General features: G+C 38.8%; 2 protein-coding genes across 2 annotated transcripts; one reads left to right on the top strand and one right to left on the bottom strand.

Annotated features, from left to right (window-relative positions):
• Positions 1–36: 36 nt before the first annotated feature.
• On the bottom strand, positions 37–3,871 carry prdx1 (peroxiredoxin 1). Its single transcript, XM_042429960.1, has 6 exons — positions 3,767–3,871; positions 1,903–2,015; positions 1,533–1,686; positions 1,316–1,438; positions 1,067–1,197; positions 37–519 (listed from the first exon to the last, which is right to left on the bottom strand). Exons 2-6 carry the CDS (start codon positions 2,006–2,008, stop codon positions 437–439), a joined length of 597 nt encoding a protein of 198 aa, XP_042285894.1. The 5' UTR covers positions 2,009–2,015; positions 3,767–3,871; the 3' UTR covers positions 37–436.
• A 4,530-nt stretch (positions 3,872–8,401) lies between these two features.
• LOC121907950 (histone-binding protein N1/N2-like) lies at positions 8,402–14,172 on the top strand. The gene is made up of 14 exons (XM_042427535.1): positions 8,402–8,512; positions 8,657–8,767; positions 9,751–9,831; positions 10,001–10,107; positions 10,213–10,458; positions 10,536–10,639; positions 10,747–10,823; positions 10,923–10,996; positions 12,120–12,308; positions 12,481–12,653; positions 13,325–13,396; positions 13,525–13,617; positions 13,739–13,893; positions 13,996–14,172. The coding sequence occupies exons 2-14, from the start codon at positions 8,667–8,669 to the stop codon at positions 14,000–14,002; spliced, it is 1,479 nt and encodes a 492-aa protein (XP_042283469.1). The 5' UTR covers positions 8,402–8,512; positions 8,657–8,666; the 3' UTR covers positions 14,003–14,172.
• Positions 14,173–15,358: the final 1,186 nt, after the last annotated feature.

Raw genomic sequence — 15,358 nt, forward strand, 5'->3', positions numbered from 1 at the left:
ATCTGAAATAAATATGTTCCTTTAGTAGAGTGTTACACACTGTATTCTTTATTTAGATGAAACATATGTTCACTGTTTAAAAAAAAGTACAAAAAGAAATACAATATGATGAGGAGAGGTGTTTGTGGTTTCTTTCCAATAAAATGCTTGTAAGGTCCTTTGCATCTAACAATAGGAATGACTCGATGAACAAACAGATATTTAGCTCAGTCAGACAGTCAAAATAGCATACAACATAATTACACAATTATATACTTTGGTCATAAGTGCACTACTCACCCTACAGACAATAGCACACACAGCATGTTGACTACAAAAACTGCCTCCTCACCACTCCTCCACAGGCACAGCGGCTGAGTTCAAATATTGTTCTCTACAAATGTTATCTCTATATGAAATCTCCTACAGCAGGCAGCAGATTCTGGCCTTGGACTTATTACTGCTTGGAGAAGAAGTCTTTACTCTTCTGGACGTCAGGTTTGATGGTGTCACTTCCTGGTTTCCAGCCGGCTGGGCAGACTGAAAAGATAAGCCCATAATGAGTCCTGGCTCAGTAGATCAAACAGTGAAGACATGTGCCAATATGATGCACATATACAGTGTATAGCCTCAACTGCTTTAGTCTTTAAGCAGGGAAATATATTTAAATGTTGCAAAATGTAAAGTTTCTTCAGACCATGTAATTTCTCTCCTATGCTGTGAGTCTACAATCATTTCTCAACTTGTTGTAAAGTTAATGTGAACCTCAGCACTGATTAGAGTGCTGAGGTTCAACATTTATGGTCTTTGCTCTCTCTGATTTACATGGCACAAATTATGTCAAAACAGCCAATGGCAATTTTGTTACTAAATAATTGAATGTGGTTAGGAGTAAACAGGTTAGTATCATTATTATAAATATAAGCATTTGTGTTGGCGAGCAAGATAAGGAGTTCAAATTACAAAAATCATATTAAAGAACATTTCAAGCAATCATATTGGCATAAAAGTTCAATAAACACAGATTACATGCAAAAGGACACATTATAATAGACTGTATTTCCAGTGTGTTACAGCAGTGAGTTACCTTCTCCGTGCTTGTCAGTGAACTGAAAGGCTTGGACCAGACGCAAGGTCTCCTCAACAGAGCGTCCAACTGGAAGGTCATTGATGGTGATCTGTCTCAGGATGCCCTTGTCGTCAATGATGAACAGACCCCTGAAATAAAGAGCAGTTGCTGAGTCTCGGAAGATTTAAGACTAGCCCCTTAAAGGAGCAGTAAGGCATGATGATGGCAGTAAAGTCCATGTTCTCAGCTCCACATGGGTAAACCCACCTGTAGGCGATGCCCTCGTCCTCCTTCAGGACACCATAATCTGTGGAGATGGTGCGCCGTATGTCAGATACCAGAGGGATCTTCATGGTACCCAGACCACCTTGCTTACGTGGTGTGTTGCACCTTTGAGAACACAAAAAGAAAAAATGTGAGGATTTTGCAAGCGTGAAGGCACACAATCACTGTAGGTGTTTAAAACCTAAAGCCTTTTAACTACCATGCGAAATGGGAGAAGTGCGAGTCAACGGAGGCGGCGATGATCTCACAGCCAATCTTCCTGAACTCGTCGGCAGCATCACTGAAAGCGATGATCTCCGTTGGGCACACAAAGGTGAAGTCCAGTGGGTAGAAGAAAAAGACAACGTACTTTCCTGCACCACAAGGGGAAAAAAAAGGTTATTGAGGTTGTCATGTGACAAAGCACTGATGGTAATTACAGTCTAATTAATATTCTTGTCTTTAGTAGTGTAAATGGTGCCCATTCAATACATTGTGGCATCACAAAGCAGTGAATCACAGTCCAGAGGAGAGCGGCATCAAAGCAAATCCTCCACCCAGCAGAGAATGAAGTACATGTTGAGGTATACCTCTGTAGTCTGACATCTTTATGTCCTTGAACTGTCCATCTGGCATCACTGCTTTGGCAGTGAAGTCTGGGGCCAGCTTTCCAATTTGTGCATTGCCTGCAGCCATCTTTAGTCTGATTGGATTACAGAAGAAGGAAACAGCTCATGTAATACACACAATCTCTTCTCAAAATCACAACAGTGCATTTGTTTTTGTGTGTGAAATCATAGGTGAACCTCATTCACACAAGGAAATTACATCTCTTACATAGAAGAATATGCTGATTATCCTGATGAATCATTTTATCTATAAAATGTCTGAAAATAATGAAAAATGTCTATCATATTTTATTTTCCAGAGTCCAATGTGAAATGTTGCTTATTTTGTCAGACCAACAGTCCAAAACCTGATGATATTAAGTTTACAATCAGCTAACACAAAGAAAAGCAGCAAATACTAAATATTTGACCAGCTGGAGCCAGGAATAGTTCAGTATTTTTGTTTGAAAAATGACTCAAACGATGAATAAATCATCTATATGACTGCCGATTAATTTCTGTTGAACGACTTATCGATGAATCGCCTAATCATTTCAGCTCTGATGCATTTATCATTGAATTTGAATTCATAATACAGTTTTAAAGCTTGGTATGAGGGCACTATACACATCTGGAGTGATGAGGTTTGGAGCACATGGTTATACTGTAGTTATAGGGGTTTTTTTTATAAAGTGCAAAGAGCTGCAATAATTTGTTCATTAATTGATTAGTCACAGGAAATGAATCGGCAACTATTTTTATAATGGATTAAATACTTGTTCAAGCTAAAATACCAACTATCCCCTTGATCCTGGTTCTCCTATGTGAGGATTTGCTGCTTTTCTTTTTCTTATGTGATGAATTACTTTAGGTTGTGGACTGTTAGCCTGAAAAACACAAGAAACTTATTTGAGCTCCATCATGTTCGATTTTCAGGAGATTATGATGGGCATTTTTCACAATTTTCTGACATGTTACAGACAAAATGATTAATAAAAAATTATCAAAATGGAACAATTAATTAATCAATAATAGGCAGATTTGCAACTTTTAAAGTGAAGCACATAAAGTTTGGACATGAAGCATATTTTTATCTAAGTAAAATGATCTGGAATTGGACAAATATTAGATCCATGTGAAAATGTATTATAATACAGTGTTTAATACACAGTAATTCATAACCTACTATGGTACCAGAGAATTAAAAAAAAGACTTAAGTTGAATCAGACACCTCGTGCGGACAATATTTCCGTATTTTTTTCATTAGTGGCATTTGTGCCAAACCTCAGCTCAGAAAGCTGTTATTTAAGTAAACAGCAGTCACTCACACTGAATCAAACCGAAACTCATGAACCATTTCCACTTCTTCTCTCGCTTTAAATCCACAGGTGTTTCTGCATATAGATTTGTACTGTTATCACTTTTCAAGGTTTCTTTCTTAAAACAAATCCCGGTGAATTCACCTGAGTTTATAGTGAATGATGAAGTTATTACGCTTGACTGCTGTTTGGTATTTCACTAGTTAACGTTACATCCAGACACTGAACATGTCTTGTTTTCTCCTGAGACTCTTGAACTTACTTACACTTTCTGTTAGTGAAAACTTCTCAGATACCAAAACTCAACTACCAGCCAATCTTTGTCTTGAACTAGTTATTGAAGGCGGAAAATCATCTTCTAAAAAAAAAACACTTGTTGAACTGTAAAATTCAGCTAGCAGCTACTGTACGTACCTGAAAACATCCATACATTAAAACAACTGAACACTTTGAAAAAGCGAAAACTGTTTTTAAAATATAATACACATAGATTAAAACATAATGAAATGTATTTTCTGACACGTACCTCAGCTTTTCTTACAGCACACCAGCGCAGTCTGGAGAGAAGAGTACAGCGGCTGAATATATACTATGACCATCTTCTCGCGATAAGATCGTCAAGAACGTGATTTCAGTCCACTTCACTCAAGTGTGTCAAACTCACCACGCAGCATGACTTTGCACATTCTCTTATCGGTTTCTGGGAATTTTTACGGTCTTGTGAAACCATGTTAAATCACAGTGTAAGGATGAAGAGGCAGAACGAAGTTGACGCCTCCAGGAAGTAACTTTTAGTCCTCATTTTGAAACTTAACACACTTTTTCAATTTCCATGTGGTTGTTTGACAGCTATATTTGATCTGTCCTCAGTGTTCAGGAGCAGAGGGCAGCCAGCTTTAATACATAAGACTGAACCCATTCATTTGAAAATGAAAAAAAGAGCAGGTTTTAATGACACACAGCTCCCTAATCCAAGCCAACAGCCATACAGGGGTCAAATAATCGAGGTTATATCATGTGACTCTTTGTCTCTTTATGTCCTCTTCCAGGATGTGGAGCAATCCAATGTCATCATATCAGACATTAAACATTATTTCCTGCACTGTCTATTGTGTGCGTTATCAATGATTTACTAAGTTTGTCACTGGAAGGTTGTTGTTTCAATCCCCAGACCAGCAGGATAAGTCTTGGTGGGGCCCCTCCTTCATTACCACAAATGAGGTGTCCTCCAGCAACTGCTCCAGTGAAGCTGCTTAGTGACAGGCAGATCAGACTGTGGTTGTATTGGGCAGCTTCCAGGTGTAAATGTGTGTAATTGTGTGAATGTGATCAGGGCGTTCCTGCAAAAGAGAGGATTCCTCTTAGTGACACGTCCCTGAATAAATAAAGGTTAAAACAAACTTTCCTGCTCAGGCTGTAAAGTGCTGACAGCACCAGGCCACCAGCAGGGTGGCATGTCCTTGGTGTTGTATGGGTCTCTGGATGGCTAAATAATACATTTTAAAAAGGGATTTGTAGTTTTCATCCAGAAACCCTTTATTAAATCTGTATCCACTTTGTATCCCAGGTTCCTTTGGTTTAATAACGCCACTTCAACCAGACTGCTCATGTTTTTTAACAGTTTGGCATATGAGTAACCCACTACCATGGACTAAAAGATCAGATCAGATTAAGCCCTGAAGAAGGCATACATTGTAAAATCCGGTGCCCATAATGCACTGAGGCTATGACACTGAAAATCATAGGAAACTCAGAAGCAATAGACAATTAAAAAGATGCAAAAAGGAACCGTTATTATAATGCGTTGAGAGGGAACTAGAAGAAATGCTAATATAAATGGAAGTTCCCAAAAACAGATCAAAACAATACCACCAGCACACACATCTATTATTTTAACCGACTAATAGCTAGAACAAATTCAACACTTATTAGTACTAATACTTACTTCGTATATTTAATAATAGACCGTGAACATTGCACACTGAGAAAATCTGTATTATAGAAGTTCTGTAACATTGCTGCATTTGTAGACCAATTTCCTCCATGTTTCCCGCGATGTCACTCACTAGCAGTCTATTGTCTATTTACAGTCTGCCACACTGCGGGGTGTGTACTGTTGCAACACTTTGTACTTATCCTGTGGGCTGCAGAGGGCATTTTCACAGTCTCATTTCCTCCTCACTGTGGCTGCATTTGACACTGTCTGTTGTTTCCTTTATGAAAAATTATACAATAATTATTAAAACCGACACTTTGCTTCTTGTTCTGTTAGTTAATAAAGAAGTTTTTTTTTGTAAATATCTTGTGTATTGTTGTATTTTTTTAATTATATTTTTAAGAAGCAACAAGCAATCTGTTTTCTTTCACAAAATATGTGCTGGTATTCATCAAAGATCAAATAATTCTTCTTAAAATAAGTGGTCCAAGAGGCAGTAATCTGTTGATTGGATACGTCATATACGTTCTTTAATTATCAGCTGTATAGTTGTGAGGTCACACTCCACAGGGCAGTTGCTTGTGTCCTATTAATGTAATTTGAGACCCTTCTCTTATTTCTATTCCCAGATGACATAATAGATCAGGACACAGTTTAACATTGATTTTAAAATTTTATGTGCATTTTTCCCATTATATGATATATTGATCCTAGTTTTTCACTAACCAGAGTGTGTTTTTGGAAACATTGTTGATCTCTGCTGATCCAGCTGACCAGGAAGATTAGAAGTTTTTAGTCTAACTTAAACCCAAACCTAATATACTGTACATGTGACATGAAGCCTTGTGTGTGATTACTAGCACACACCAAGAAGAGAGACAATGACAAAAGGTTTGGCAAGAGTTTCACATTAAACTAATTGATGGTACATCTAACCGACTAAAACCAGTTGTGATCCTAATGCCAAATGCCTCACTTCCTTGACTCAATAACAAAATGAAATATCTGCATAGAGATGCTGACAGATAGACATTTTATCTCAGGAAATTAAACAGTGTGTTTCTCAAACCATCATTTGAAGATAAGTGAAAGAAACCCATGCTGTTTTTTCTCTAAGATGATTAGTTCAGTAGGCTGTTATCTGCTCAAACAGTCCCTCCACCGTGCCTCCTTTGTCCAATTTCACCAAGTGATGTCTTTGCATGCTGTTGCCATGGGCACCGCATCAAGGGCCAGATAAGAGGGGGGACACACAATAACCTTCTGTTAGAAGCACCGCAGTGGGCTATAGTGATCAAACACTGCCTCGTGTTCATCTCCTGTCTCACAATATGCCCATAATTAGTGCATCTGCTCCATCGCTGATTCCAAAGCAAATGGATGTTTAAAGGGCACTTGTGTCCATCATTGTGGTTATGTTCAGCCCTGCAAAAATGTATTGAAAAATTTTTTAAACAGAATTGGTGTTGGATTGAAAGATTGTTGCAAAGCGTAGTAGCATTCTTGGTCCAATATTTGTGAACAAATGAAGTTCTGTGTCTTCCTCTTTGAGTAATTCTCAGAGAACTTTAATGCTGAAAGTTTGCAGTATTAATCTTCTCATCTCACTCTCAGCAAGAAAGCTGTTTCCAAAATATCAAACTATTCCTTTAAAGATAAAAAAAAAATACTCTCGTCCTCTCTACCAGTGAATAAAACATACAGGCACAGTGAGAAGTTACAGTAGCTTTACCTGTTTTCATGGCAAACAATAAAAAATATTATGTAAGGCCTTTAATGCACTACAATGTTGGCTTCACTTAAAATAAACTCGCCCAGACTGTTTCTCGTCACACATATGCTGCTCAGTAAAACAGTAGTGAAGTGTGTGTAACTGAATGAGCTGTAACGTGTGGTGTGTGTAGATTTCACTGGGAAATTATAGCTGCTGAAGCTGCGTCTCTAATGATGACAATCCGAGGGGGTTGAGTAGGATTGTCTCAGCGTGAGGCTGATTGGATGCCAGGTCCAGACTTGTCTTGACGAGGCAGCGACACAGCAGAGTCAGCAGGAGGAGCTCAGAGGGGAGCCGGACAATCACTGTCCCTCACAGCAGGACATGACAGCATGTACATATACTACACACACACACACACACACACTTATACTATACACACACACATACACACACACACACACACACACACACACTTATACTGAACAGCTTTCATAAAACAGCTTATTAGTAGTTGTTTTGGAGACTCAAAATATTCAATATTAAACAAATGTAATAAATAATAATAAAGAAGACGTCATGAAATTAATAATCATCAAAATACATACAGACAAAATATATCTTATGACCTTGAAATGATGCAGAACATGTTTAACACTCAGTTAATCAAATGTTATTTCATCCTCCTTCTGTTCACAGTAGGGGTTTACTGCAGGTAATTCTTATTTAATTCCAGCAAAATGGCCTTTTTTTTCCAAAGCCTGTTTTGATTTCACAATTACATTTTTCTCAACTTGTGTTTCATAAAAGCAACTCAAAGTAGCAACAGCCAATAACTGACTCTGTTCTGTTTGTCTCAATAACTGACAGATGAAAAAGGAAAAAATATGTTAAAAAATATGAAACCTCCTGGAATTGAATTAAAATGACCTGTAATTAATGTATTGTGAAAAGAAACAGGATAAATGAAATTTCTTAATAATACATGTACAGTTCAAAATAAGATGATATGATAGAAGCTAATAAAAAGCAGCATTATTTCACAACGGCTACATTATACTGTGCATGTGTTTATTTGATTGAATTGAGGGAAAACCTTCATTTTCATTGGTGCTGAGCTACAGACATAATAAATACAGAAAACAACTGACATCAAATAACAATAAAAGAAGAATACATAGCTATATCAGTTAAAAACAAGGTAAAATTAACAATGCTAAAAAAGTAACTGTAGGAATTGACAATGAAACAAATAAATAAATAAGAATAAGAACAATGTAAAAATGAAACGCAATGACAGTTACAATCAATAAAATTAGCAGTATTAATGAGGTCAACTTAAAGTTTTTTTTGAAGCATATGACAGGTATGTGCAGAGTGAGCCATGTCATAATTCATTTGATAATAAGTATTTGTTTTATCTGTACTGAATGTTGATAACAATGAAGTAATCGTTGGTGGTCTGTGCCTTTAAGAGTTCTCCCGCGCTGGTTTACGAACACGGAAATTGACCGGAAAAGGCAGGAGTATTTCGCGCCAAATTGAAACAACGGACCAGACAGTCTGAGCAGTTGAACCGGACACTGCCTGTTAACTTCTCTGTCTGTATCCTCTCGGCCAAGGTATGTAATTAGCTCATTTAATATCACGTATTTTGTTAGTTACACTTATAAAGCTCGTACTGGACAAGACGTACACGCTGTATCTCTGCGGTGTTTTGGGTTTTTTTGTTATAAAGTTGAGTTGAATCGTTTCTTTGTGTTCAGTTTAGTCACCATGGAAGAGGCCAACAAGCTGATCGGCGCGGGCAAGAAGCACCTGGTAATGGGCAAAGTGGTGGAGGCGGTGAGCGCCCTGCAGGAGGCCTGCGGCATGCTGTGAGTTAACTACCGCACAAAGACATACAATCAGATAACTAACTAACTGTCTGTCCACACACACACACACACACACACACACACACACACACACACACACACACACAGAGGCTTCATAGTCTGCTGAAGTGCTGTGACAGGGAGCATGTTGTAGGTCTTTTTAAGAGATAAAATGAAACTGAATATGACCCATGTGAGGACAAAATGAAACAAGCTGTTAGTTGGAACAGAAACACTATGTAATGTGTATATATACAACACTAATAGTAATACAATAAAAGTGGTATCTTCTACTTGTTACCAAACATGAGTCACACAGAGTTTGCAGTTGTGGGCTGATTTCTCACAGGTGTGTACATGTATGTAACCAGAGCTGTTTAGTTGACTAATCAACTGTTATTGATAAGTTTTCAGAAATCAATTATTTTGATAATTGAGTAAAAAATTTTTAAGCAAAAATGCCTAATATCTGACGGTTACAGCTTCTTAAATGTGAGAATCTGTAACTTTTCTGTATCGTACATGACTGTAAACTGGATTTTAGATTGTTCATCCGACCAAACAAGACATGTTAAGATGTCACCATGAGCTCTAAGAAATTATAACGGACATTTTTAACAATTTTCTGACATTTTTATAGACAAAAATCAAGGGCGAAAAACAGCAAATTTATTGATACGAAAAACTTGTTGTAGCCCTACACACAACCAGAGAATATTTTATAAGTATTATGGAGTCGACGGGGAAATATGACAGTGTAATATGTTGACTACTTCACAGGAATAAGGTGTGTGTGGTGTACATTATAACCTTCACACACTAACTTACTGTTTCTAATGGTTTTTAGCCTTTTTATCTCAACAAGCTGTAACTGTCAATAACTGAAGAGCAACTTTTCTGAGCTGAAAAACTAGAAGCCAGAATGAAGCATTTGTTCATTTTTATTTAACTGAAGTAAAACTTTGATTCCTTTTTGTTTTCAGAGCTAAACAGTATGGAGACACAGCAGATGAGTGCGGAGAAGCTTTCTTCTGGTGTGGTAAAGCCTTGCTGGATCTGGCACGGTAAGCTCATCAATGATCAGAATTTCTTTTCTTTCTTTTTCTTTTTTTTTTTCTTCACATCAGTCTTGTTTTCATAAAAATGTGTAATCCACAGTATCTTCCTCTTGTGTGGGGTTGTGCTAGTTTGTTGGTCATCGTGCAGTTAAGAAACTTGATCCTGTTGTTGTAGGATGGAGAACTCCGTCCTTGGCAACGCTCTGGAGGGAGTCCCTGAGGGCGAGGATGAAGAAAAAACAGAAAAAGAGTCCAATGTTGAGAGCACAGAAAGTGTTGATGGTGAGGAGATAGTGTATTTAATAAAAGTAATTTTACTTTTTGTGCTATTGTATGCTGAGTATCAGTAGTAGCACTAATATTTTGCACTATGAAACATCTCAACAGAGAAGACCAGGGATGAGCTGAGGGTCCAGGTGTATGACGCCATGGCAGAGAAGAAAAACGAAGACGCAGAGAAAGCCGAAGGGAAGCAGAGCGCAGAGAAGAACGGTGACGCGGAGAAGCCCGAGGCTGCAGAGCAGAAAACAGAAAAGGAAGAGGGAGATGAGAAAAAGAAGAGCGACATCAGTGAAAGCAAATCTGATGAAAAGAAGGAAGAAGAACCAGCAGATAAGCCAGAGGAAGCTGAAGGTGACTTTTCTTTCCTCTTGATTAGTTGTAATTACATGATGCCCAGTTCACCTAAACACACAGTATTTATGTCTCAGATGGCGAAGAAGAAGAGGAGGAGGAGGAGGAAGAAGACGGTGATGATGCAGAGATGGAGGGCGAGGCAGAAGGACAAGGTGAAGGAGATGAGGCTGCTGAAAAGGTACTTGACCAATCTGCTCGAGCACACAGCGAAATAACACATCAGGACATGGTGGTGAAGTGTCAGCAGATGTCAGGTTTTAAACTGGTGTCTGACTGGGTTTTCAGGACAGTGACGATGAGGAGGTGGGGAACCTGCAGCTGGCCTGGGAGATGTTGGAAGTGGCTAAAGTCATCTACAAAAGGTAACTGGAAGCATCGGCTGTGATTAAGATCTGAATTTAATAATGGCAGAGCTACAGCTTCCATATTAACAGATGTTTTTTTTTTCTTTTTTAAATAAGGAAAGAGGCGAAGGAGGATCAGCTCATGGCAGCCCAGACTCACCTAAAACTGGGTGAAGTTTCTGCTGAATCAGGTACGGTAGACTAACAAGTCACTGAATAAATGTCCAGTTTTGAACACCATGGCTACGCTCACATTACAGGCCTTAATGCTCAATCTTTTTGTGCTGTTGGTTCATTCATGTTTGTAAGCGACTGAGTGTGTCCGGCTCTGTCGTGAACACCGTTAAGGTCCTAAACATGTGCACGTTTAACTGAAATGTTGGCTGCCTACGTACAAGAATAACATCATTTGTGCAACATCCAAATCATAAACATGGATGACACGGCTGTGCTGGCATACATGTCCAGGATTATGTTTTTTGTGGAGGTCAGCAGACAATACAGATGATGAGAATTAGAACGAGAAGGAGACATGAATGTTTTTACCAGGCTGTGAGGTGCCGACACTGACTGATGACAGACAATATGTTTAGAGAAGTGAAGTGTTTTTAAAAAAAAAAAAAAAAAAACCCACATGAATTCCGTTCTGACAGCGGTCACAGAGCCAGAGATGAGATATGAATCAGATCTACAACCACATATGCAAGTTGTCCAGATCTTGTATGAAAAAAAAGATCAGATTTGGTTTGTTTACACTTCCATGAAAAAATCAGATCTGAGTCAATCAGAGGCAACATCAGCATGTTATGTGAACATAGTCCATGTTTTTGTCAGGACCCCTAAAAAATTTTATTTTATTCATTTTATTTATTTATTTATTTTTAGGAGCAGCTTGAAGTGCTTTATACTGCATATATTTAAAGACTTTTTCTTTTTTTTTTTTTTTGAGGATTTTGATAATTGATTTACTTTTTTCTTTTGATACAAGATTAAACATTCAGTAGTTTGACACCAAATGTGAGAATTTGCTGTTTTTGTTGTTTTTTTTTCATTTTGTTTTTAATATCACCTCTGCTCTAGGAAATGTTAATGGACATTTTCACTGTATATTTAACTGTATTCTGAAATTTTACAGGTTATACAGTAAGTAGTCGTAAGGATAATAAATAGTGGAATTGATGAAAATAATCCTTAGTTGAAGCCCTAAATACTTTCTTTGGACTATACTGCAATTTAATAACAAAACAGGCATGTCTGGAAAAAACAAACCTGATTAAATTGTCCTGTATATTTAAATTGCTGCTTCTCTTCCAGGAAACTACACACAAGCTCTGGAGGATTTCCAGGAGTGTCTGAAGCTGCAGCTGAAGCACCTGGACTCAGACAGCCGCCTGCTCGCAGAGACTCACTACCAGCTCGGTCTGACGTACAGCCTGAACCTCCAGTACAGCCAGGCCATCAAGGAGCTCAACAGCTCCATCACCGTCATAAAGAGCAGGCTGGGTAAGCTAGGTGTAGCTCATTATAGCACGCACACACATTTTCACAGTGAAGAGCTGTGTGTATGTACGGTTCACGGCTGAAGTGTTTTTGCTTTCGGGCTGAGTCACTACAGCAGCAGATGGTTCGACGGTTGTCAGTCGTTGCACGCTAACATGTCCACTGTGTCTGTCAGTAAAACTGCAGGAGCTGATAGACAAGGCCGAGGGCCCCGAGGCTCTGCCAGCTGAGAGGAAGGAGATGGAGGAGCTGAAGGCTCTGCTGCCAGAGATCCAGGAGAAGGTGGAGGACGCCACTGAAGGCCTGAAAACGGCGAGCACAGACGCTGAGGCTATGAAGGGTGTACTGGTGAGCGAAAGACTGAGTAGTTTTTAAATAAGCTGTCAAGAGATGACGATTTGTGAAGTCACTATGATAAACAATCAATAGATTACTCTATAGTGAGCAGTAAATGGTTAATATGTGGCCGTGTAAATGATCAGTTGCACTATCACTGATAGATGTAGTGTAGTATGCAGAACAGAAGTTACGTCTATCAAATGTGAAGCTGCACTGTGGGTTTTTGTTTTTTTTTTAGTTTTAGTACATGCTGTGGATGCTCATCTGTTGGAACTAAATGTGCACCAGTGAGCAAATAGAGTTTTTGGATACTCGGGGAGAGACTGGTTGAATACTGGTTCTTGGTGTAGAAGTGAAGAGACATTTGGAGATTTCCTTATCCGCTTCTTATATAGGAAACCCACACATGACGTACTGCACTCAACACACTCGTGACCCTGTTCAAGAGGGCTGTCACAAGTTCATCTCCAGGCATCACAAACAGACTTGTCTCTGCAACTCTAGTTTCACACACATCACACTAAACCACAGTTTCAGTTCAGAGTCTGCCACACTCACTCTTTACGTCATCACAAATACAATTTCAATTACACTAACATCAATTTCTCCTTTGCATATGTATCGGTGTGCAAAAGTCAACTGTTTTAAAAGCTTAATTTTATCTCTTATTTTAATGTCAGGATGGAGGTTCCACTTCCTCTGCGTTCCCCGCCTCCACTGCACAGAACGCGGACACTTCCTCCACTTCAAAAGTAAGTCGCGTACTGAAGATATGATGTGTGAAAACATACTTAAATAAACAAATTGGTGGTAGAATATTATGTATCTTCGTTTTCACTCTTGTCTTCTTACCGATGTCTCATGACTATTTCCCACCCAGATTAACGGCACATCAACCAATGAGGTCAGCTCTACCAACGGACACGCCTCCACAGCTCCGGTCTCAAACATCTCCCACCTGGTCAGAAAGAAGGTCAGTGACCTACAGTTAGATGAACGTTGGATGCAATAACATGAGTCACGTATATTCATAGAATGTTAAAATATATTGATCTCTAGCAGTTTAGTCTCATTCACACCCGTCTGTGTTTCAGAGGAAACCAGAGGAGAGTCCAGTGAAGGAGGGTGTGGTCAAGAAGGTGAAGCAGGACGACGCTCAGACTAACGGAGTAGAGGAGCCTCGTACTAACGGCGTTCACAAAGCCAACGGAGACACTAACGGACACACCAACGGTATGGAGGTGGAGAGGTAAGAGATGCAGTTGTCAGTTGTTTAGTTTAGTTGCTGTTGGGTTGGAAATGTTTCCCGCCGCTGTGGGTTTAACTGAAACTCATCTTTTTTCTCTTGCAGTAAGTGAAGCGGGTTTTTAAGCCACGAAGAAGAAATCCACCAACACACCAAGCTCTTACTGCCGCTACACTCGTTTGCTGTTGTAAATATGTGTATCTTTTTCTATACCTGTTGTATGGGTGTTTTGTCCACATATGTAACCTATAAAAGTTCAATAAAGAATATTGTTTCATAAAACTTTGTTGTGAAATCATGCCAGTAGTGAAAACTGAAAGGATTCCTATTCATATTTTGATTTTACTGTTTATTAAAAGTGGCTATGAGGGTATTATACATAATTTAGGTCTGGATTTGATCGATGGGAATAGTCGATCAGCAGTCATACACAAGTGACTGTAGTGACAAACACTTGACGTTGCCCACAAACTCTAGGATGAACAAAACTATCTGAACTGGAGGCTTCTTTTGCATTGATGGTTTCTTTTAAACCTGGGCTAAACTTTCCTATTTCTACTAATACTGCTTGTGTTCACTACGTAGACACCCCTACATACACACAATACAGAGTTCCAAATGAGAAAATGTCCTTTAACACTGAAATTGAACCTCATTGTCTGTTAATCCATAAATCAAAATGTATTTCACCTTATTTATTTGAAGAGTGTGACTACTTGGAGTGCAGGCGTAACTGATGATGTCATCACAGGTTTACGCCAAACTGTTTGTTGAAATCTACATTATTTTCAATCCAACTCCCTTATTTTGTGAAACCCACCAGAAATCACTGGTAAAAAGGAAGAATTCCAGTTTAGCTTACTCGATTCCACATAAAATACAACAAGCCTTCAGTTCTCCCAAGTTCTTCATTATTGTTTCAGCATCCCACATTTAAACAGCATTTTGAAAAATATTTAGCTTCTTTAAAACTTGACAACTTGTCTCACCAGACATGAATAAATTAATCTTTCAAGCATAAACAAAAGATAACTAATATGGAGGGTTGGGGTTAGTCTGAAGTTTTACTTACGTTGAACTGTATGCAGGAGGGTCTCTGAACTAAAACCCTGAAATATATGGATGAACTTTAAATGATTTCCCTAACAGGTAATTTGAGGCTGGTTTGGACTCAGGTGTTCACTTCATTTGGCTGATTAAACCTCTCCTCAGGACTTCTTGTGCTTGATTGAACTCTACCATCTGTAGTTTTGTTTCTTTTGAATATGTATGTTGGTGACCTCGGCATAGCTGTGCCCTCCACCGACCCGAGAGGTCTAATGAGCCGAGATAACTGTAAATACCAGTCTGGGCATCAGGGCCCTGTGTTGTGAATTCTGGTTCACTGGGACACCTAAATGGAATGAAGCCATCGTTAATGTTAATCACACCTCTGCTGCTGTGTTTGCAGTGAAAAAGGTCAAATTAA

This window comes from Thunnus maccoyii, chromosome 12 (genome assembly GCF_910596095.1).
Source record: "Thunnus maccoyii chromosome 12, fThuMac1.1, whole genome shotgun sequence".
NCBI lineage: Eukaryota > Metazoa > Chordata > Actinopteri > Scombriformes > Scombridae > Thunnus > Thunnus maccoyii.